This window comes from Homalodisca vitripennis, chromosome 6, assembly GCF_021130785.1.
Source record: "Homalodisca vitripennis isolate AUS2020 chromosome 6, UT_GWSS_2.1, whole genome shotgun sequence".
NCBI classification, from domain to species: Eukaryota; Metazoa; Arthropoda; class Insecta; order Hemiptera; family Cicadellidae; genus Homalodisca; species Homalodisca vitripennis.
Genome location: NC_060212.1, coordinates 101,708,642 through 101,734,439, shown reverse-complemented (window position 1 = coordinate 101,734,439; position 25,798 = coordinate 101,708,642). Strand labels below are relative to the sequence as shown.

At 37.2% G+C, this 25,798-nt stretch overlaps 1 protein-coding gene across 2 annotated transcripts in view; it reads left to right on the top strand.

Annotated features, from left to right (window-relative positions):
• The first annotated feature begins 2,551 nt into the window (after positions 1–2,551).
• Positions 2,552–25,798, top strand: part of LOC124364663 (probable nuclear hormone receptor HR38) — a 95,640-nt gene continuing 72,393 nt past the window's right edge. Inside the window, exon 1 of one of the 2 annotated variants that reach the window (XM_046820305.1) lies at positions 2,552–2,671. Coding sequence is in view for 1 of the 2 variants with exons in the window: in XM_046820304.1 (XP_046676260.1) it covers positions 2,732–2,807 (76 nt within the window). In the remaining variant the exon portion in view is untranslated. Of the gene's footprint in view, positions 2,808–25,798 lie in introns of both variants that reach the window. The other variant, XM_046820304.1, reaches the window with a different exon arrangement.

Here is a 25,798-nt window from a genome sequence, read left to right as displayed (position 1 = left end):
ATCAGCCACTAGACCCGATCATCTGTCAGCCACTAGACTCGATTATCTATCAGCCACTAGACTCGATTATCTATCAGCCACTAGACCCGATCATCTATCCGCCACTAGACCCGATCATCTATCAGCCAATAGACCCGATCATCAGCCACTAGACCCGATCATCTGTCAGCCACTAGACTCGATTATCTATCAGCCACTAGACTCGATTATCTATCAGCCACTAGACCCGATCATCTATCCGCCACTAGACCATCGTTCAGTTAAATAAATGTGTCCTAAAACTTTCATACGCATTTTTGTAACGGCTTCAAAAATAATAGTTAGACGATGCTCGCTCAAAACATTGTCAAAGACCAGATTGCAAGAAATATTTAACTAAAAGAATTGCAAATATAACATAAAAGTAAATATATCACTCAAATAAAGAAATGATTCATTTCATATTCGAAACAAATACTATATTGTGGATTCTTAGTTTTGGATTTTGGAACTATTGATCTACCATAGCCTTAAATCTTAACGCGGCACCTGCTCTGGAATTGTACCTTTCTTAAAACTACCTAAACAAATATTTTTATCGTTTGTCACTTACAAATCTAGTTATTTCATTGCTTGCGATTTCCGTTTATGCATTACAAAACGGCCAACCGATTCTGAAACACCGCAATTGAGGAAATTGTTGTTTTATTATGAAATGCAGGATATTCTACGGAAACAGAGGTCAAGAATACGTACTAAGATATGTAAACTACTGGTTGTCTTTGAGAATAAAATAATCGAATGGAAACATCTCTATTTACAACTTACTTATATAATTAATTGTCATATTTTGATACGGGTATATTTAAATACGTAAATTCCTTACCTTAAACAAAGGTTAATATTGAGGAAGTGTTTCAGTCACAATCGGCGGTACTAAAACAATAGACAGGTTATTTACACCCATTCTTCAGAAGAATTAAGACCTGCTTAATAGGAATAAGGTACAAACGTAAATTGAACTGCTATAGGTTATTTGAAATTTGTCTCACGATTATAATAGTACATTTTCATAATTGTCAAGATAGATTAATTTTCACATTATTTTTCTCTCGATACGTGTACAAAAAAATGCATAATACGCATATACTTATATGTGTATAATGGATAGTTTTGTGTGAATATTTACTGAACCTGTCAGAATAACAACACTTCAGATTCAACACTTCAAATATATAGTCTCTTGCTTTTGCTACAAGGGGCATTTGCTGCAAATGGGACATTTGCTACATGGTGCTTTTGCTACATGTAATCTAGTCTCCGCAACTATAATTATAAAGTTCCTCTCAAATCCAACCTTCCATCCCCATCTGGAAGTTTTTCTTTTGCATTAATGGAAGCGGGAAACAATGGAAATCAAAAGAAACATTATGAGGATATTGAAAAAGAAAGAGTATTATTTTAAATCGAATGTACTCTATTTTTATGTTAAATATTATAATTTACTATAATTTTCTATATATTATTAACTAATAGACAACCCCTAAAGAAACTGATTTATCTCTAGATACCAACATCGCTATAGTAACCAAAATTCCTCTACAAAACAGTAATAAACATTTCCTTAGAACCCCAACTGCACTGAGACCGTAGCCGTGCCGCTGGGTCTTTCTAGTGGAATGAAGATAGAAGTATTACATAGAAAAAAGGGCGGTATACATAGAATTTGGCAAATAAGAATGGAGAATATGGCAATGCAGAAGATGGACTTAGGGCCAGACTGGCGTACCTACAATATTATTTCTAAAGCAATAAGCAGGGAAAAGATTAGAAGTATACTGTACACATAGAAAGACCGCTACCATATTACCGTGTATGATTAAACCTGATAAGATTAAAGTTTACTTAATATTCCATTCTAAGATTTTTTTAAATTTTTCATGAATAAATAATTAGTAGTGGTGACAATACAAGTCAAAAATGTTTACACTATGTGAACCTTAAGTTGTGTTACAGTAATTAAATCGGGTTTCCCTTTCATTTAAAATAATATTTGGATTCAGCATCATTAAAAATATCGTATGTAGAGATGCTCAGAAGTTAGCGCAAAGTATTATAGGTACTGGAATAGTACAGACTAAGTTTAATTTATTTGTAACCTATACAAGTGCATTTAATTATTACAATTTAATTGTATACAGCATACGGTTGTAAGAGATTGTTTGAGATTTTATTATTTAATTGCTATGAGGAGCAATGTTCGGTACGGGTTGGTTTCACGTGTCAACTTCAGTTTTTCTTAACAGCTGTGGTTTATTTACAGGGTGCAATAAAGTTAATTCCCCCTATAGGTCTGTTATTCACACGAACAGCAATAAAACAGTAAAGATAGCGGGTCAGGGGATCCCCGGCGCGGTGGGAGGGGTGGGGAGCGAGGGGAGGGCGTGACGTCACAGCGATGACGTAGCGGCGCGGCGCGAGTGTGACGTCAGACCACGTCACGGATAGGCGAAAGGCGGCGTGTTTTATATTAGCGGTGGTAGGGCGGGCGCGCGACTTCAGTGTTGTGCGAACCGTCGCGGGTGGCGGACAGTGAGCTGAGCTCTGGAGTCCTCACCGATATCGTCATCGACACCGTCATCGTCATCGTCTCCACCGCCGTCGTTACCGTTACAGTTGCCTTCACCCCAAGGTATGGAGCTGTGTTAGTATTAGCGGGTATGACTCGGCCGGTGACTTAGTGTTTTGTGCCATGCTCAATCAATGTTTCAACAGTGTCGGTAGCCAGCAAGACAGCAACAACAACAACACTAAACATCCCTTCTACTGTAAGTCGTCACAACAGTGGAGTACTGTGCAGTAAACTAACCCGTAGTACTGTAGTGGTCAGTGGTGGTGCTACGCTACTAACACGCATGCCCGGCGCGGAGTTCATTCATAAAGTATTGTGTCAAGTTTTAACTTGAATATTCAACTGTTTGTGAAATTGCAATGATTCGAGTACAGCTAAATAATTAATCAACTCTCAAAGTAAATTCTGTATGAGCGATATCAAAATTTATAAAGCTATAGTATTACTTTGTACACAGTGAAATAGTTTCAAATGTATGAGAATAATTTAATTTAACGTTAAACCTTTTTATACGTTTTATCTATTCACATTTAGAAATATACAAGAGAAATAACCTAACTTATATTTCATTCGAGGAGAATATTTTGTGTTACAATTATTTTCTAGATTAAACAAAAAGGCATCGTTAAATAACCCGTTTATATATTACTGGTATTCGTATGGAACGAATAAAACATTTAAAGTTCACTTGAAAACTGCACTACAACACACGGTAACTCAAAATATCGTTAATAAAATTATAAATTATTTATAGCCTACAGGAAATTTTAAATGTAATTTTGCCATTCGCATTATTATAATATATTATTTGAAAGATATTATCTAAACGAATAAAATAATTAAATTATTTTAACAATTAACTGACAGAATACTGATTTAATTTTAATTTATTACAGTATTTGGCTAAACGAAATAAGTTATATTTAAAAATAAACTATGGCTGATATTTTATTTTTAATCATAAAAAAGCCCAACGCTTCTTAACTATTAAATAAATTCTTCATAATTTACTATGAACAAAACCATAATCCTATACCTATAATTTATAATTGTTTTAGAAAATATACTCCACTGTTTATATTTACATTTAATACTGGATACCACAAATGTATCATCTATTTACATGTTTTAGTTAATTAAATAACATTTTTATTGGAAAGAGCCAATTTTAAATACAGTTATTTCATAAGATGTTTTAAAAAAAAAATTCAAATTCAATATAACATAGTAAAACATTTTGTCTAATACACATGCTTCAAGCAAATGGCATTTATTTCTTGGTTAATAATAATAGTCCAACTTAAACTAAATCAAACTAATATTATATTATATCAAGACTAATCATTTTTGAATATTTAAAACTTTTTATAGATGGATCCCTATTTTATTCGAGTATCAATAATATAGACCATAACAGAATATTTACTCGTATCAATGATTGTGTTTTCCTCGGAAAAAAACGAACACAGTATAAAGTAATCGAACTTCAATTCGTTTACACGAATTTAAGAATATATTTTAACGTCGTTATCAGTTAATCCTCGAAAAAGTGATAATATTCGTCCAAGTTTATAATAGAAGATGAACATGCGCATTGTTATCAAACCAATTCATAAGTGTTTTAGGTTATGATTTTGTTTTGCTACTACGTTTGCTACCAGAAATGTGTTTTTAAACGTCCTCTTCTGATAAATAAGTAGTTGATAAATTGTTTGTAAATTTTATTATGACTTTTTTGTTAAATTGTTAAACATTTAGCTTTTCTCTTAACACTTCATGTAAGCTGATAATATTGCTTAACAAATCCTACTACAAAGATGTTTCACAAAAAACAAGTCTATAATACTGTAATGATATTGTACTAGTTGTTATAGAGTACAAAAATGTATATACAGTAATATAAACACACGCTAACTTAATAAATTGTCAATATGTTACTTTATCAATAATTTAAATTCCTAAACAATTGTAATGATAATATATAAGTTTCCTGCTATACTTAACAAAATTTTAAACATAAAACTATACTTTTACTTGTAAATATTTTTAACACAAAAATATAATACACCAGTCCAAATCATGTCATGTAGTGTAGAATTTAAAATAAAATACTCAATATCTAACCAAGTAGTGAACATTACAAAATGCAGGTCTATTTAAAACTCGGCGTTAAATAATGAAGTAGGCAGTGTCGAGAGGGATGGTTGAATAGAGTCATATGGTAGCGGCTTGCGAGGCGTCACCGATGACGTAAATACTGCTGACGTCACTAGGGGGTTGGGGTCGATAAGGGTGGTACTTGCGTCACTGCCGCCAGAGCGGGTCCACTCTTAGGGGTGGTAGCGGTAGAGTGGCGTCACGGGCGAGTTCACGTTGCAGGGGTAGCCACCCTGCGGAGCGCGTGACGTCACCGTACTATGACGTCAACCACCCCTGCACCCAGGTTGTGACGCACTCGTTCATTCATAGTGGCGGGTTCGGACTGTTCGGGAGGGGAAGCCGCAGAAAGTAAGTCCACATTTCTGTTTCAGTTTTAGGTTATTACCTCATCCGCGCCAAACAGAATTGTCTCGCCGATTCCAAAATAACGCTTTTCTGTGTCTGATTTAATATTAGAACCGAGATACTCTTCCTGTAAATTGCATTGTTGATTCTTAACTTGCATTCGTAGTGATAACAATATGTTTATTATATGGTTTGAAAGTAGTATAAAATAACTTTTTCCAATTAATATTTATAACTAGTTATTTTTTATGTCAACAATGTACATGTCCTGAGATTAAGATAAGTGACAAACCGGTAATTCGTAGAATACGTTATCAAAAAGAAATATCTAAAGCATTCACAATACAATATATTTACCGGGTGATTTCAGGATTAACCTATCATACTTTTCCTAAGTCTTTAATTTAAATACTATCTATATTACAATGTATACTTAATTTAAATGTTTAATATGTCAATTTTCATGAAGAAATATAACTGTCATTGATTAGCAAATTACTATAAAATTCTGAATCTGAACATTTAGAAATTACCTGTTATGATCGCATCACGTTGTAACACCTATGTTGCTTTTTAGGTTCCAGCATTAAAAATTAAAAACAGCAAGCGTTTCCTATAAAATTAAAAGTACCTTGTGTATAATCGAAATGATGCTTATTATAGCAGTTTTATTTTACTATACGTTACAGTCCATAATACTGCTAAATTACTAGACTTTGTTACTTAAGATTTTAAGTGTACTGCATAATATTGTTTCGTTTTAAATTAGAATAGTTGTATTCTAACCTCGTTTAAACCATTCAAAACGAACTCTTTTATACCCTCTATTTTACTCCTCTTGAAACATAAATTCAACTGGCATTAGATATTTTTCTGTCAGGTACTTTTTAAGAAAACACTAGAAATTGCAATATATGTTAATACACAGTAAGTTAGTATTTAGTAGACATCGATTCTCGTTGTAAACTGTCACTGTACGGTTTCTACCCTCTACCCCGTTGTAGTTGTCGACTTGCCCGTATGATAGCGTTGTGTACACATTAGCGCTATATTCCCGCGTGGGTACATCCACCCTCCTCACCGACTTTGTAAACTCTATTACTTTTCCCAGAAACTTGATATCCTTCTTCGATACATATTAAGAGTTTCCGATAATGTTTATTTCTGTCACAGAATGTTTTCTTATTTATTATGTACGAAATGTAACAAAGTATTAAATCATTGTTCACGTATGTCACTACAATCGAATTGCCGAATTCCGAACAGTTTTTCTTGTAATACTATTTATTGTGTGTAAAATGTAATTAATGTGTAGCTAATTTCTTATAGAATATATTATCCATTTTAGACGGGTCATTTCATTGTGTGCTATTTATACAACCAATTTGCTCTGACTGTTTATTTTTAATACATTGGAAGCTGCCAACATAAAACTATTAGTAAAATTATCAGTGAATTTTACTATCAAACTTTTCAACACCATTTAATGTAGGCTACATATTATATGACAATGTGAAAAAATTATGTACACTATATCACATATGGAAAAGAATTTTATGAATCTATAAATAAACTCGTTACACCTCAAAAATTAAATGTGTAATAAGTTCATATTACAATCCTCCTCATTTAGCAGTAATTGTTACATAACTTCGCCAAACGTGAACCACGCGGGCCCGATACCACCCCGTTCAAAATATTATACATCGTTGCTTGTGAAAACAATAAAAGCCCCAAAAAGCCCAAACATGTAGAAACTTAGATTAGAAAATAGATCTTATATACGTCTCGGTTAAGTTGCTTGGCCAGGTCAATACGCTATTTTGTTTCAGTATGACGGACTTTTAAACATTAAACAAATTCACATATCCGATATTTATAATCCTAGAGAAAAAAAACAAAACGTGTTCTGAAATGCTTTTAAAATTTAATAAACATTTTGTTATAATCACTTTTTTGTGTATCTCGAGCGGTTCTCGACTTATTGAGTACATAAATCCCATGAGAATAACTTGATAACAATCAGTTGTCATAAAACCTTTGTATCCGACTGAGCCGGAAGGGCTAATATTACTACTTTAATCTTTAATTGAATGTGTTGTATTTACAACACATTGTATTTACAATAATACTTTAATAAGAAACACATTTTAACCGATAAATTTAAAGGTGTCATAAAACTTAAGTGAATAAGTATATAATCTATTTAGTTTTATTTTATCCCTACTCAGTTTTATTTTCGTCATGTGTAATTTAATCCCACTCCTATGTCCACAACCGGGAATGGCCATGTCAATGTTTTGTGCAGGACTGAAATATTCTCAGCACAAAGGTTATGCCCGTCATCCAGTTTACATAAGGTGTTATGTCCTGTTAAATGCATGACCATGCGGCATAGTCTGATTTGGCGCAAAAACCGGCCGTCACAGAAAAACTGGTGTTCACCTGCCTCTAGTAAAAGATTAAACGGTACAGTTACACATGTTAAGCTACGCAATGAGAGGACTTTGAAAGCAGTGTGTTGTCTTGTAAATAACCGTCCAAACAACGTAATGTTGTTTTATTGGTTATGGATCGAGTTTCATAGGTTTCAGTCCAGCGTACATTAAAATGTAACATTATTTGATGCCATTTTCAGGATAGGCGACGAGTCCTGAAATGAACAGTATACTGTCATTTTAATGAGGAAATTTGATGTTTGTTTCGGCGCTACTGTCGCAAGTACACTCGGACGGAGTTGTGACTGGGAGTGGGAAGAAAACAATCCAAAGTTTTCTTTTCCGAGAAACTCGCGGAATCTCACGCTCGGTGATACAAGGATGTGACACGTGCCAGAGATTAAATTCGTCGACGGTTTCGTACTCGAGTTGAGTAGGAAATGAAGTACTTAGTCAGTACACATTTCTTTTCAGACACCCTATAATGAGGTCACAAAATCCGGTGAAAAATATAATATTCATGCTGAAGTAATGTTTATTTCGAATTTGGTTTGTAACGGTGTTTAAAAAAAGTTTGATCAGTTCTAGTAAAATCAAATGCGTACTTTTGAATGCCGTAAAAGCGATGTATTGCAAAGTTACGTAAACAGGTTTTCCCTCTACAACAATCGCTTTTTAACATTAAATACCTCGGAACTGTTGTTGATAGTTTTTTAAGTAAACTATACATAGAACTCATAACTCAAATTCATAATTATAACCCTGAATACATTTTTATACAATTTTAAAGCTAATATCGTTGAACTTCTGATACTAAAAATTTTTCGTTAATCAAAAAAACTAAAATAACAATCGATAATTATGAATTTAGAGGGGATGTGAAAATTTCACTGGATTTTAAGTAAAGTTTAAATGTATAATTTCACATAGAGATCGTAACGCAGTATTGTAATCAAGAAACATAGAGGAAGTCGAGACTGCACGTTATTTTCAACGCGCCCAACTCGGACAGTGATTATACACGTCTAAGACTTCAAAGTTATTTCTAAATCAGTGATACTGAGAGTGTTTTGTTACACTTTTGTTCTACTTTTTAGAAATTCTCGAGCCTTGCGGAACATGAGAAGAATTTGCCATAATTATATTCCGCGATTCACATAGCAACTGTAGAGTACTACTGAATTGGATAAATAAAATACTTTTGTTCTACTTTTTAGAAATTCTCGAGCCTTGCGGAACATGAGAAGAATTTGCCATAATTATATTCCGCGATTCACATAGCAACTGTAGAGTACTACTGAATTGGATAAATAAAATACATTTCAAAGTAATGTTTTAGTCACTTGAGTAAATAATTCATGCTAAAAGTCATAATTATAATTTACCCTTTTTTATATTAGTATCTTAAGTAATCTAACGTGGAGATTTAGTAAGTAACGTAGTACAACCCTTGAATTTTATTCTTATAACAATACTTAAATGAAACATTAATACGATAAATTACTGTTTTTACTCAGTTAAAAAATGCTATAACCTTCCTGTTTTTCTTTTTTATACTTATATAATACCTAAACGTTGAGTTTAACGTTCATTTCAAAAACTTCTTTTAAATCACATTTTTGAGCACGCAATAAAATGACATAATTTAAGGTCTCATAAAATGACATTTTGTTGTTATAGTGATTATTTTATTAATAATGAAAAACAATACTTTTTTGCTTATATTTTTAATTTCTGAGTGCTCTATATGCTTTTATTGTATCCGCTGGTATAAAGGCATGTTTTATTGCTTGTGGCTCGGAACGAAAGCAACTCTTGGAACAGTGCCCCACGGGCGGTTGTGTTCCCGGAATTCGCCTGTTACGTTCTTCTGTACAACGCCCCAACGTCGTGTACGTCACCATCGGGTTAAACTCCACTTTCGTACGCCGCCGGTCCGCAAATAGCCCGGCACCTCTCGCACTCAGGAGTATTTCTGTGTGAATGAACCGACGTCATGAGACGCGTGGGCGCAGCATCTGTACCGTACCATCTGATCAGTTAGGGGAGGTATTTATATCTCTGACGTCACGGGTGTGACGCGCTTCCCGCCCCGTCATCGAGCGATAGAGTGGTTCTGGGGGAGAGACTGGTCTACGTGACTGATTAGCGAGTTGACTCCCTCCCTGGAGAGAGATTGGTCGAATTTCGACACCATCGTTAGGAGGACTTTTAAGACCTGTCTTTTTCACATAGAATTGCCAAATCTAATTAGTAGAGTTTCAATAGAATATCTATTTCTCGTAACATGTGATACCTTACATGCATTATTATTTCTCTTTGATTCAGCATAGCTTTAAAAATATGTAATGAATTTAATATGGACTGCTTAAACTTGCTTACATATTAATTCCTAGGGTGTTACAAAGACTGGAATCCTGTGGAACTATAGAAATGCAATTATAAGTTTAATGATCAGGAAATTAAAAGAAGATCTTGCTTCATGTGACGTCTGAGCCATATAGTATGCACAGTAGTTATTATAAAAACATCACAACATAGCCAACTGTTTACATGGTAACTTTCTCAACAGATGCACTAAACTATGAACAGTTAAGTCGCGCGTGATAAGGCTCATTCTATTCTTATCAATGAGCATTCTAACCACAAACACATCGCTAATCGTTATGTATAGGTTTTTTTTTGTAAAGAATAAACTGTATCGTAGCTATCTCGCAGCTCATGTTCAGTACTTCCTTCTTAAAATTATAGAAAATTTAAATAAAACAGGTTTAAGAAGAACGATATGACGTGTACTTTGTATGGTTTCAAATCGACATAACTTAAAGTCCTTTATATTAGTAGATGCCCATTATTTTCTACCGCATAATGCAAAACTTTCCAAGTTCAATTTAATCAACGCTATGTAATCAAAAAATGTTTGTAAGATGGAAAAACAAGTAAACGTTTTTTTAAATACGGTATTCGAATCACGATGTGAAAGAAACAGGTTGTGTGATAAGAATGATAAAACAGAAAACCTCAAGATTGTACTTGACGCAACGCAGTTTACCAACCACAATCAGTGACGGCTTGCGGTATCGTCTGCTGGCCACGGTTAGTCAGCTGGCTCGCGCTCCGCACCACGTGACCGACAGTCAAGTCAGTTCCCACTTTCGCCGCTAGGTCGCAGCACTTCCCGCCACCGCACCGACACCGACAACAATCAGCTGTTCCGTGTCTTCCCGCCAGTCCCGAACACTCCAATCAATTAATCACATTCCATCCTTTCCTAAACCCGTTTTTTGTCCTTCCCGTCGCAGATTTAGAACTGGCGTAAAAGTCTAAATTTCCTTGTGGATCCATCCCTCGCAATTAGACCAGTGTGTTACATACCACCCTGATTCGGTTTACTCGGACATTTGCATACATCGTCTAAATTACGGTCGATCAATTGAGATGTCCTTTAAATCGGGACTCTATTTTCCAATTGCATTCCTCCTCCGGAATATATTAACCGACAAGGACGCCGGCACTGTTAACTGTTTTTGCCGGCTGCCGGCGTTCGGTACAAGCACAACACGCATCTGTCACCGCCGTTTTTGCTCACCCGGTTTCAGCTTGATTGGCCAAAAATGCCGTTGTCATAAATTGTTATGGCAGATTTAGCGCAGATTCGAGTCGAGGTTTGTATTAGTGTGTTTTAGCTTTTAATTGATTGGCTCAACAATGTTTTTGTGTTACTGTTACAACTACGTCGAAAATTATAACTTAGACCCTTTTTGTTTTATAGCTTAATAAAAATTTCGTATTTAAGTAACTCGGTAGAAAAACTAAAAAAATTCTTTATAAAATGTACAGATTTTATTTGAACATGCTTTTTTTGTATTTTGGGAGTGTCTTATTTCGCTGTATTAATAATAGCATTGCAGTTTAGTTCCGTGTTGACTATGTAGAATCTCCTCTAAGCTGATTTGAGCAGCATTTCGAGTAAACCAAAGTAACACAGAGGATTAATTTCCAATAGCATTCTTGGACTTACTCGTCTGGAATCAGTGAGAAATATTTTATTGTTGTCTCCCAAGGAAATAGATAATTCATATACCCTTGAATTGACACACGACACGTGACTTGCTCAACACCACTTCTCTGTTCTCTCGCCATTAACATCAGAGAGCAGTCCATCGAGAGCAGACCCATTCCAGACCCAACTCACGTCCCTGGGGACATTCCACTTCTCGCAATCCCCATAGCTGCCATACCCCCACGTCATCCGTACCTGCGGGTGGAGTCTGCGGCTATTCACGTTGTGTGATTCATAAATAGCCGTATAACTGGTCATCATGCAGAAAAATTGTTTTCGTCTTGTTCTCCTTTGTCTTTCCTCGTTCTTTGTTCTGATTCCTGCATTATTGAAAGAAACGCTCCAATGTATGTATGACGCCGTATAGTAAGTATATTCCACAGTTTAGTCATGATACATCCGAGAACTTGTTAGTGACATAATGACCAGGAATACAAGGGTGCCAACCGTTTTATGAGGAAACTGAACCAGTTAGGTAACGGTTTGTCACACTGTGTTTACCATTCATTTTATTGTATAATTGTAAGAAAGGATTGGGTTAGTGCGCTCACAAATTCAATGCGAAACTTATATAATTGATATATGTGTATCATGCCACAATACAGTTATGAAAATTAAAAAAAGTTAATAAAACGTTCAATTTTAGTTTATTTTCTGGGTTTACTATCTTCCTCAACATTTTGAACATCTCTGATGATATTCAAATTAAAATACAACTAGTATTTACTGAAAGCTGATCTTATCCGTTATAAACTATAAGTACAAAGTAACTTTTCGCAATTACTTTGCACCGGGAACGCATAAGTACTGACATGACATTAAATATCATTCCCACATTACAGTACTTTTCTTCAGAAAATACAGGGAACGGATGAACTACTTCAGTGGTAAGTATTCTAGTCACACGTGTGCAACATTGATCATCTACGTAATCGCAGAGTCCGCGCCCAACATGCAGAATTGTTACTGCCGTCCGTGATATACGGGGATAATGTAGATACCGAACCAGGGTCACATGGGGCGGGCCAACGCGACGTTAGCCTATCATTAATTTGAGCTTTAATAGAATATTGTGGCTAAACGCGGCCTGATCGTGACGTGCAATCGCAGCGACACAGTTACCTTGGCTGGCCGGGCGTGCTCAGCGGAATTGAATTTCGAATATATTCCTCTGACTCACTCAAGATCTTGTGCAAGCATTCTAGAGCGTCATGCCCGGACTTGAACATTGCCCATCTCGAGTTTGTCTGCACTTTTGAGTGGAATTTGTTTCTCCTTTTGAGTAGTTTCTCTTAGTATTTCCTGTTTTGTTTACCATTTCCTTCAATTTAATAATTTAACTCTTCCTACCCTAAATTTTTCAGGTTCCCATAGATATTTGTTATGTAGTTCACTCTTGATCTGTCTCCGCCATTATTCTTCTCCTTCCTCTTTCACTAATCCTATAAGATAATAGTAGCTATCTCCTCTTTTTGGCAGTTCTTTGCTCTTTTACAATATTGCCTTTTTAGTAAACTGGTATTTTTACGATAACTTAACGCATGTTCAAATCGATGCTTTTCTTAAGTATGGGGGTTTTCTCTCTTAAGCCTCAGCGTTACCTATGTCGGCTTCGAAGTACACTGTTTATCAGCGAAGTGCACTGTTTATCGTCGAAGTACACTGTTTATCGGTGAAGTACACTTTGACAGTAGACAGTAAACAAATGATTTATTTAAAGAAAGTTTAATTTATCGGCGAAGTACATTATTTATCGGCGAAGTACATTGCTTATTGGCAAAGTACATTGTTTATTGGCGAAGTACATTGTTTATCGGCAAAGTACATTGTTTATTGGCGAATTTCATTGTTTATTGGCGAATTATACTGTTTGTCGGTGAAGTACTGTTTATCGGCAAAGTACACTTTTTATAGTGTCTATACATGACTGGACCTCTACTGAATTTGAACCCGTGATCTCTCAGTTAGCGAGCCGAGACTATATCCATTAGTCTAAGGAGGAGGACAAGTATGAGGTTATTGTTACAGTACTGAGAGGTGAATCTTGGCTGCTCGCCCACTCAAAAATTCATTGGCTCCAGTCAACGTCTTGGCGTTTTCCAGTCGATCTAGTAACCCATTATTGTCACTCATGTTTACAACCAACCTTCCGTCATAGGCAGCCAATAAAGTGACCTGACCTCCTCATTATCGAGAAAACTGAGCGCCTTAGTACGCCCGTAATCCCACAACCAGCTCCCTTGTTATCTCCCGCCGTATCCGGCTCTCTAATAAACCCGTGTAGTGAATGCGCACTAGATGTAATATTATAGTGGTGGCCAATTTGCCACTGATTTTATTGGCAGTAAAGATCGGAAATAAATGTGCAGCGCTACTATTTACACAGCGCGCGTGTTCATAGTCTAAATTGCCTGATGAAGGTCAAACAAGACATTAATGATGATAATATTATACAATAAATGAACACCTAGACTCCCTACAAATTTCATAACTTGAATCTAATAGAAATTGATTCGTTTAACTGTTCAGTTATTCCACACGCAGATTGTAAATGATGGGTTCAACTTTTTAATAGGTACAAGTTATAGGCATACTTTTCAAGAAAGACAACATAATAAGGGCTGTGGAGCAAGGGGATTCGCAGGATTATGGACTATGAACTCAGTTAATACTGATATATTATTTTGACACTTCTTCTGTAGTCAAGAACGTTTTTCTCGGTCAAAGAGCTCACGATTGGGACGACTGAACTTTTATTCAATAATAAATAAAACACTGTTATTCGTTATTGTATATTTGTACAAATCGTATACCCCATTTAAACGAAACGTTTAATAAAATTATAACAATGAACATTTGATTTAGATTAGTAACTTTATTATTAATTCTGGATTTGCTGTTTGTTAGGATTTTGTTTGTCAATACCTTGTGTCTGTAGCAATTCTTGTTTTTACTGTTTATTAACTACTTATTCTTTAATTCTTTGAAGTCATTGTTAAATTTTCATACTGAAACTAACATTTGGTTTCACCCATGCCCATGCACAAGCTGGTTATGGCACATATGGGAGAATTTCCTTAATTGCCTATACTATAAATATATTTCGTATATAGAATTATTGGAAATAAATTATTTATAAATTAATTTAGGTTAATATTATTGATGAAATGGGATATGATACTCCTCTTATTCCAAAATAGTTTCTGATACATTTAAATAGTTTTAAACATAAATTAAATTGTAATTAGGATTCTAATTTCAAAATGTAAATATTTATTTCGCTGTAGAACAAGTCCAAATTTGTAAAAAATTCATTCAAGTGGCACGAATTAAACAGTGCTTTTATTTATTAATACAGTTTACAGTTAGCATAACAATTATTTACATCTTATAGTGACTTCTAAAGCACAAAATCTACTTGGGTTTAGGTGTAAAATTTATTAGGTCAGAGAGTTAAGCGGGTTATCATCTGTCTTAAACAGCCCTTCTCCTGCTCAGTATGTATATTATGTTAAAATTTGAAGTAACTTTATTTTAAACCATTTAAAGTCACACCCAAGCGGTAAACTGTTTGCTGCATTCACTGTCCTTGAGAGTAACACATAAAATTGCTAATAAACCGGGACCGCGACCATCATCGACCTAAAAGATCGAACACCGCTTCTGGAGCGGTCAGGTAAAACCGGTAATATCCCTGTCCTGCCAAAACCGGTCGTTGTGAATGACTCTGGACGTAAAGAATGGAAAAAAGTCCACTGGCAACGGTGCAATGATTCGTCCTTGAGAAGAAAAGTCGTCGACTCCGGTGCGATCGGAACGAGTCCGAGGGAACGCGCGCGGCCCACGTCTCGCCATACAGAGAGCGGCGAGTTGTGGATGTCCCCGCGGCCGCGCTATATCTAATTAATGCAAATTGTACGGTGTAAAAATGTCCACACGGGTATTACAGTAATGCGCAGCTAAGTGGACGCGGACTGGGAGACTGTAGTGGTCGTTGACATGATTGTTTGTGGTGTCTATTATGTCAAGCGTGCGAGTGTGAGTGGTCTGGAGATGGAATAGAAATCCTGCTCAGCACTCGTGTTCTACAATGTATTATCACCTCAACACGTGTTTATCGACAGGTATCGTGGTTGTGTTGAGAAGGACTGCTTGAATGCCGAACAACCGCTGCCAGAAAAAGTCCCCATCAGATATTAGTTTTCATTAATTACTGGGTAAATTAGTTTTCATTGTATATTATCTAAAAATGTGAAGGCCCAAGGAATCACTTTCACATAAGGAAAGGGTTAATGGGAAGGGTTGATTCAATTTGGATGTTAAATTTATATCCAGTTCACCTTTATTTTTATTGCAGCGTCTGGTACCTGACGCTGTCTCAATTCCCCTAGCTAAAAACCATCATGTGTAGAAAACTCGGTTGCTCGATCGTGCCTAGAGATCGTGTTATACATATCACGCAGATCATTCAACAGTGCACCTGACGCTGTCTCAATTCCCCTAGCTAAAAACCATCATGTGTAGAAAACTCGGTTGCTCCATCGTGCCTAGAGATCGTGTTATACATATCACGCAGATCATTCAACAGTGCACCTGACGCTGTCTCAATTCCCCTAGCTAAAAACCATCATGTGTAGAAAACTCGGTTGCTCCATCGTGCCTAGAGATCGTGTTATACATATCACGCAGATCATTCAACAGTGCACCTGACGCTGTCTCAATTCCCCTAGCTAAAAACCATCATGTGTAGAAAACTCGGTTGCTCCATCGTGCCTAGAGATCGTGTTATACATATCACGCAGATCATTCAACAGTGCACCTGACGCTGTCTCAATTCCCCTAGCTAAAAACCATCATGTGTAGAAAACTCGGTTGCTCCATCGTGCCTAGAGATCGTGTTATACATATCACGCAGATCATTCAACAGTGCACCTGACGCTGCACTAAAAAAGAAGGTGAACTGGAGTTAAACTAGTTCAACATTCAAATATGTACACCTTATAGAAACTAGAAACTTACGGATGATATCGTTATCAGTTTAATGTTATCAGAATGTACAACTACCAGACTTGATACGAAATGTCTGTTATACTAATTCACCGGAAAATATAATCTTGTATCTTGTTCTTCTTCAAGGCATTTATGCAATGGCTGCCATGACTAGGACAGGGCTGCAACACCACATTCCAATTGCGGTGGGTAGGTCGACTTAGGTTAGTTTGGAATATGTTGCTATTTTTATACTAAACCAGTTAATTTAAAAAATTTAAAGCTTTAATTAGCTTAAGAAACGTTTAAACTTAATATTAGTATGCAGTGTTCTTAACACCTAGACAAAACACGTAAAACTGTAAAATATGAATTAATTTCACTACATGTCGAAAATTACCAAACCACTTTAAAATTTCTAGGTATCGCAGGAGTTCACAACGTCCTGCTAATATTCTATATTCTACCTCTTCATGGATTGTATTATCGTAAAGTAAAATTTATATCCAATGATATGTAAAGCAATAATCTCGATAGTTACTTTTTATGACATATGTTTGCCTAATTATACACTTGCAAGTAATTAAATCAGAAAGTACAAGTTACGACTGAACATTATACATATACCAATGTTGAATGCGCCTTTCTTTAAACACTGTTTGTGCCTGCCCTGTTGTAAGTACCTGTCAATGTCACGTACACAATGATCGTTTTACGGATGAGTTATATTAGAATATTTCTGTGCTTAGAAGAATTATATACCTCTCATAACGAAGTCTATGGCCTACACCTCAAGATCAAGATTAGGATCTTAAGATGACGATGACGATGGGCGATCATCAAACCTCTCAACTCTCCTGTCTGCAATCGCTTCCAGCGGCTGCTGTTGCAAATCAAGCGAGATTAGTAAACACGGGATCCTAACCCCCAGATGTCTACTTGCATCACAGACCTTGTGGTTAGGATCCGTAATTCGCAGCAATTTTAGTGTTTCTTAAACCTCGATATTACACAGGAATCGATTATCCAACTCCGCACGCTTGGAAACCGCAAAGTACTCGATCACTTATCTGTGGATAAAAAACTCAAATATTAATTAAACATGGATTTTACAGAAAAATAGATCATTTAACTCCGGACGTATTGTAACCGTAAAGCACTCGATCACATCCCCCTGTATAACTAAAGCGATCAAATATAAACCCAATCTTTGATATTACAGATGATTGTTATTCCCAAAACTTTAAAACCGAAAAATATTCAATCACATTTCTCTGCATAGCAAAAACTATCAAATACAAACTTAAACCTCGAAATTATAGAGAAATCTATTGCGTAAATCCGGACGTTTGTAAACCACCAAGTACTTGATCACTTGTCTAGACAGATAAAACTAGCAAAGATAACCACAAACCCTTTTTTGGTAACAAAATAAGCGTTAGTTGTATCCTTGAAGACTGTCTTTTATATTAAGATATTTTTTGAACTTCAGTATTCTGTTGAATTTCACGTCTTAAAATTAGCTGTCAGCTATGTTACTTTCCTACTGATATCGGAATTATAATTTAATAAGATTTTATAGTAGTTACTTCCTTTTATTTTTTTATTTTAAAACTGAAGAAGAACTAAAATTATTTTATCAGAAAATAATACTGAGAAATTAATTTCAATTATGATGAAATAACCTTCTGCTTAATTTTGAAACCATATAATGTGGATGACAAAGATCTTTAATCTAGTTAGGCTACATTTCTATTTAAGTAAATAAATCTAATGGACTTAGTTGCCTAATGGAAATGAAATGAAAAATGCCTATCAAAATGAAATGCATATCAATGGTTGTCTGTATAAAAACAAATGTCTGATTGCGTTAATTGTTCTTATTGATACGAAACAACTCTTACCCTTCTGTCCAAGGTGAAATAGACACGTGCACGAGAATAGTATGTGTTGTAATCGAGAAATGTGAAATATTGTCGTAATCAACTTCTTCATTATATATACATAGAATATAATGTACCCACTAATGTAGCCAGTTGGTAGGTTCCGGAACAGTATACGTCAGTGTCACACATTTATCTTGGGCAGTTTGTTGCCTACTATGAAAAGCATGTAAAGCAAATGTACTCCATCTTTTATTTCTGTTGAGTTCATTAAGCGTTTACTGTTTGCACCGTATCCACTTGAGGTAGTAAGAAACAATAAAATATTATTTAATCTGTACAGCAAAACGCTTGGTACTTATCCAGTAATAAATCACAGAATGGGTCTACAGCACTTGGACGGAATCTCGAACACGTATCCCGGTCGTTGTTGTATTAAATCAAGTCTTGTGGAACACAAACTCGATAAATCGAAGTACAATAACTATTATTCCATAACAGCACGACACTTCCTTATGGTATTCCCGCATCTACTGCACAGCTCAACAAGTATCCCGACACTCTCCGAAACTACTAAAGGTAGATTTACAACACGTTTTTAGCCCCATTACACGAGGGGTTATGGGAAGTCTATGGATTAGTCGGCATACTTAGCCCCAACAAACACTAATAGGGCGGTTTTTGCGCAAACCGTCGGCGAACGAGCGCCGCTGCACTTTTTGCCGCATAAAGTTAACCTCTATGATTTGCATTAGCGAAATAACAGTAATCAGCTGGCTAATGTTTCGAGTGTGAATTATGTAAGCGTTGCGCCAGCGCAACGCCATGGCTACGGCACAGCGCAGCGTGATCAATCAGCTGGTTTTTATCAGATCCTTTAACCTCGCTTGACCTAACCTCACTTTTACACCAGAAAGATTGTTTGTGGATCCCACGTTACTACCGTATTCGTCAAGTTTTGTGTTTTATACAGCGAGTACCTTCACCGAATATCACTCCACGACGTGCACGTTTTATTAATTATTTACCATTATTATTCCTTTTATTGTTCTTTCAGTGATCTAGAGAATTTAATGCTCTCTCTTACAGACTTCACTTGAAAGTAAAATGAACAATACCAGTTGTACGAAGAAAACGGTCTATGAAGAAACTGAACATTTTTCGTTATAATAAGCCGAAATCGAAAATTATCACAATTTTGGACAATCTAGACTTGAGACAAAACCGTGGTCTTCCACACTGGCCACCAGCATTTTCACACTCCCCTCCACACTGAATGATTCATGGTACAGTCACACTTTTGAAAGACGTACAAAACCAGTTTGAAGTGGGTGATACGTGTTGTAGCAACTCAACATTCCCCGGCAAACCGAGTGTCATCCGGTACGATGCGAGGCCCTGCTGGAGATCTACAGGATGCTACAGGATGATTTGCGACTGGCTACATGTAGTAATCGTCGAGAGCAGAACGCTGCTCAGCGCCGCCGTAAATGTTCCTGTCGCCGTCTTGTCAGAGCTTGTGCAACTGCATGCATCATTATATTTTTATTTTCAAAGAACTCCCCGTGTGAGTGATGAAACTGCAAAACTTTATTTGTCTTTGTTCACCTTTCTTGTGTACATGAATTTATACAAGCGAACAATTTTCTTTGATTTCATTGGGACCGCCACGTAGGCTGAACATTTATGCTTTTATTGGCTAGCCAGCATCATTCGAATCATCTACAGATGATTCCCTCTCGCCGCTCGAAACGGCCATTTCACAAAGACCTGTGTAAGTAATTGCAATGGCGACACTTGAAGAAGCCATGCCTTGATCTTTTAATAACGACTCATTCTGTCTTCTATAAAAAACATTTACTCACGCCAGCGAAGTCGTAATCATTTACTCTCTGAAAATGCAATATTGTGCACAATATACAGGCAAACATGTATAAATATTAAGATTTATTTATGATTAGTATTTGTTTCCTACCCTGCTCAATGACTTTCTTGATGATTTATTGTCAAATACAGATTTTAAGTGAGAAAGAAAGGAAGGCCGAGAAGACCTTGAGTAAAGATTACCCTTACTTTCGCAGAACATAAATTGACAAGTTTTAAAACTATCACCTTGTCAAATTATTGGCTGCAGAAAGAACTGGACTGGGATGATTCAGTGGGCATTTGGTGTTATTCCAATGCCCACATGAGTCATCCGGTCCAGAACCACAAAGTTGCGCCACCAGTACCGCCGCCACTGCCGTAGCCCATTCCGCCTGATCACGGATTCCCCATGTATCTCTCGACCTGCTCTAATTGTCGACATGAATGACAGGTCCGATAACATCTCACTCGGATGTGCCGTGCGTGCCGAGTCTCCTCAACGACCTAAGTATCCTCAGAATCATTTAAATGACGCAATCCCGCCACGGACTGCTTGTTAGCCCCGCTCTTCGACAAATGAATCAAACCATTAGCGTCCAGTTAGTGTCAGCTCTCGCAGACTTACGGTCTCTATGAGACAAACTTATACGCTCTATGGGCTGATCTTTGCGACCTTCCTATGAACGACTGGGAAGGACTCCACTTCGATAGCGTTGCGGCCATAATCGCTCTCGGCCAGCCTCAGTCATGTTGACTGCTAGTACTTCATGTTCTCCCGCGAGCCTCGGATTCCTTCTCATAGTAAATCTGCCATCGTTGCACTTTGCAGTTGTGCTCACTATTTCCAGTCTCGTCACTGCGATCTCGCGTGGTATGGTGGTATGGAGTCCAGTTTCGTTAGATTTGTAGCAGATGTCAGTGAACTTTCTCTGAAAAATATGTGGACTTGAATTCACAGACTACCTTGATCTAGTAGGAAAATACGTACTAATATGACAGGACGTGTTCAAATTTACACTTATAATTAATCTTTCGACATCATTCTTCATTAGGTCTCAATATTCGTTGAAATAAACTGTCCAGTAATCTATGTTTTGCAAAACACATTATGCATTTTCTATTGTACATTTTGTTCCCTGTCAAGACTGTGTCTTGAACATAATATTACATAATATGAATAAACTAATAATGAAGTCCAGTTGAGCTTTCTACTAGAACACTTTTTTAAAATATCTTACACCAGTATGAGGATAATATGAAGTCAATCACCATCGATCACTGTTGATTACTCCTTGTCGAGCTTGCGAAAGACACGATCGTTTGCCAGGTAAACTGTGGAATAAGAAAGAGACCGAGAGATCGAAACAGTGTTGCCACCGTACTAACATAAATATCCCACTGGCGGGAGCCATTAGGGCCACAAATCGATGGGCGACCAGTCTCTCTGTATAAGGCAACCCATATTTCGAGCTGCAAGCTTTCTCGCGAACCTTACCGGTTAGTTGCAGAAGGAGGAACCTGCTCACTTATCAAACCCGCTAACGGAGCTCAGCAATCTTTCACCAGTTACTCTGCATCGTTCGCCGTTGTAAAGTTATAGGTCATGGATCAACCTGTTATCTCTGAAGAAGAACACTTGCACCACTAGTCAAACCTGTTTTATTGCAAATTTTCAATATAATTTAACCTTATCATTTATATCAGTTGTGACATCACCACCTCGTTAATGAATGTCACCACATACCTTTTTCATACTTCCATACTTTTCAATCTCAACACAATTTTAATTTCCACCGCAATCATAAAAATAATAACAATTAGGTACTTTTAAAAGTATATTCCCCAGGATTTATAGTTTTTACTCATTATTTATCCGAAAAGGGGTTCTAAATCTTATCGACCCCAAGATAAAAACCACACAAATTGGAAACCACAGAATCCATCGGCTTGTTCTAAATTAATACTGGCGACTTGGGCCGTTACCCTTTTTCGATTAGAATAGGGACGTGTTGCATTGTGGCTCTTCTACGCGTTGCCCAATGGGAATGGAAAGTTAATTTGGCTCCATCCCAAGCCAACCGGGATTTCAGTGCAATGACTCGGCTCCGTTGGGAAAGCGAAGAGCGAGTACGACGCGAATAGCGCCAAATTACGATTGCGAGGCGCGCCGGCGTTAGCGTTAACGAGGGCTTAACGATCGCACAACGCTCGTGTCATCAATGCATTTATAGTTCGTCGTTTGTTTGACGCACCCTCGTATATCAGTGTTGAATAGTGAGAAATGGAACATCTAGGTTCATGACATTCTTCTTTACAGCTCGCAAATAGTTTCCCTGGAAGTGCTCTTCAGCTTCCCTTACTGCCTCCGTGTGATCTATGGGAGTAAGAATCCTTGAGGTGCTCTTAAGTCCGGAATTTCCAGAAGATTGTAAAAAAAGATGAATGGCTCTGGTCTCCATATCAAGATACACATTGCGTCATTTTCATTCTATAAATAAGTCAAAGAAACTTCCTTTTTCATTTCATTTCAACATTTCAAACTTTCGCATTCTCCAGTAAAACTGCTATTGGCTGCTCAGTATACTTCTTTCTTCCATACAGATTCTACGTTATGTTCGAAAAATTACCTCTTAGTTAATGCATAACAGGTTCCTGCCATGTGTTTATATCATTATATTTAAAAAATGCTAGTATTAATATTAATATTGAAGAGATTTGAGATCTTGCTGTTCAAACTGTAATGCCATAAGTGACACGGAGCTGCGTGAAGATGTTGTAGTCAACTTCGGGAAGTGAAGGGGTGAAGTTTTCCCAAATTACCGATCTAGCCAAGACCACAATGCAGTTGGTCAATAATCCCTCTTTACCGCTTGGTAATAGAAGAAAATTTACCATCTCGAACTTGGCTTCATCGTCAATTCTTTATCCACTTATCCTGATGTTATATTCGCCTAATAATAGTTTAGAAATATGTCGGCGTCTCCAAGTAATTATTGAATTATTATGAAGTATATACTCGTTTACCGGAAGATTTGCAACATACATCAAAGTCATGTTTATAGTCAATGTAGAAACACTCTCGACACACCAAGGGTTTCACTGTCTGCACGCAGGTTCAGATCGCAGCGAGAGATCTGCTCGGACCTCGTCGTGTCTCAGGGCATTCGGGTCAATCGAAATGCGAATCAACAAGAACTCCGATCGTGATGGATGCTCGGAGTGGCGGAGGATGAAATAATAACGAGCTTCCGAACTGAGCCCGGAGCGAAGGTGAAGCTTGTTAGACTGGTTTCTGCAAGAAGGGGCCTTACCGCTCCCGCCTCGGCAACCACAGCACGAGACAGTCGAGGGATTGATACAGTTAATGGTGCGCATTAGCATGCATTTGTAGAGAGGGTCTCATTAGTGTGATCTACCCGTGGATCGCGGAGAGCAGAAACAGAGGCGATATTTCAGCGGTCGCATGTTTGTGGTACGCTTGCACTGTAGTCCTTGCATGTCGCGCCGCGGGCCTTACCGCTCCCGCCTCGGCAACCACAGCACGAGACAGTCGAGGGATTGATACAGTTAATGGTGCGCATTAGCATGCATTTGTAGAGAGGGTCTCATTAGTGTGATCTACCCGTGGATCGCGGAGAGCACATAAAGAGGCGATATTTCAGCGGTCGCATGTTTGTGGTACGCTTGCACTGTAGTCCTTGCATGTCGCGCCGCGGGCCTTACCGCTCCCGCCTCGGCAACCACAGCACGAGACAGTCGAAGGGATTGATACAGTTAATGGCGCACATTAGCATGCATTTGTAGAGAGGGTCTCATTAGTGTGATCTACCCGTGGATCGCGGAGAGCACATACAGAGGCGATATTTCAGCGGTCGCATGTTTGTGGTACGCTTGCACTGTAGCCCTGGCATGTCGCACCACAGGCCTTACCGCTCCCGCCTCGACAACCACAGCACGAGACTGTCGAGGGATTGATACAGTTAATGGCGCACCACACCACCAACACCAGCAGATTTTGGATAAAGATTCAAAATTGTTCTACATCTTACTGTTTCTGTGGCACTAACAAATACAAAAATACTCCGTAATGCATATTGTAAATACACTACAGAACTAATATTGATACTTACCTGTATGTTCTAGTCTGTACAATATTATTTATTGTCCGAATTTTGGCGAAGCCACTCGAGAGACTGGATAATTTTTTTTATATGTATGTCTGTCCGCACGATATCTCGAAAACAAAATTACCTACAGACTCAAAATCCATATGAGCAACAATGGTGCAAGTAACTCCATGGGTGACTGAGCGCTAACGATTTGATTTCGATTTTATTTCGATGTAGTACCCTCGCTAGCTCACCGTAACTTTTAATATTTTATCATTGCTATGAAACCGAACAAAATTGATGCAACATGTTGCAAGATATCGCGAGAAAGATTTTGCATGCAATTCCATTTCTACATAGATAAGAAAGTGTTCTATGATGGAGCATGTCCAGCAAAGAAAATTTAGCTGAGCGTCATTTTTGTTATACATTTGTTTCTGTCTGTCTATTTGCCCACATGACATCTAGAGAATTAAATGAGTTGTATATAAGAGATGTTGCAAGCAACCACAACGAAGCCTGTTACGCGACACGTGGTGTGGCGTGCTCCTGCACGCTACTTATATAGAAAGTAATTATCCTCAAAGTGTTTGGCATTGAGGGACCAAAAGAGAATACAGTAACATCGCGTTGTATCATAGTGGGATCGTACGATCGTTTCCGCTCCATTTTCAAACTGATCTACTTGAATTAATCAAACACACCATTCACCGAGACAACCCACATTGGAAACTAACCGCAATGTATTTATAATGAGGTGGACAAAATATGGCGTGATTATGCGGCGACAGGGGGCCAAATTTCGCCCACGACTCGACCCTTGAGGACGGTGATCAATTGGGCAACGGTTTGTTGATACAGCTGGTCCGACATGAAGTTATTGTTTCATTATGGACGACCACCGATAAATTGTTCGTGGCTATTACCATTACTAGTTGCCTCTGCGTTCAAAGTTATTAGCTGACTGATTAATGTTATGGAGTAGCGATCTTGTGGATTTAAAATTGATTTTCAATTAGATTTTTAAAGTAATTGGCTGAGGTTACCTGCTTTAAGCCACGTATTGTTCGAGATGTAAAGGCTAATAATTTGTAATTAAACCAGCTGAGAAAATAACATCATGGAATTTAAATAAAAATAGCTATCCATTACTTTTTTATCAAACTGAAAACCATCTGCCTTTACAATGGAGCCCATTACTATATGAAGGTTCCAAGAAATTAAAGTGTTACTTGCGATGCGTTGAACATGTAGTAACTGGAAAAGGTGCAGTTTTGTACATGTTGTTTAGATCAACTGAGATTAAATAGCTAAGTATACAATGAGTATCAGTT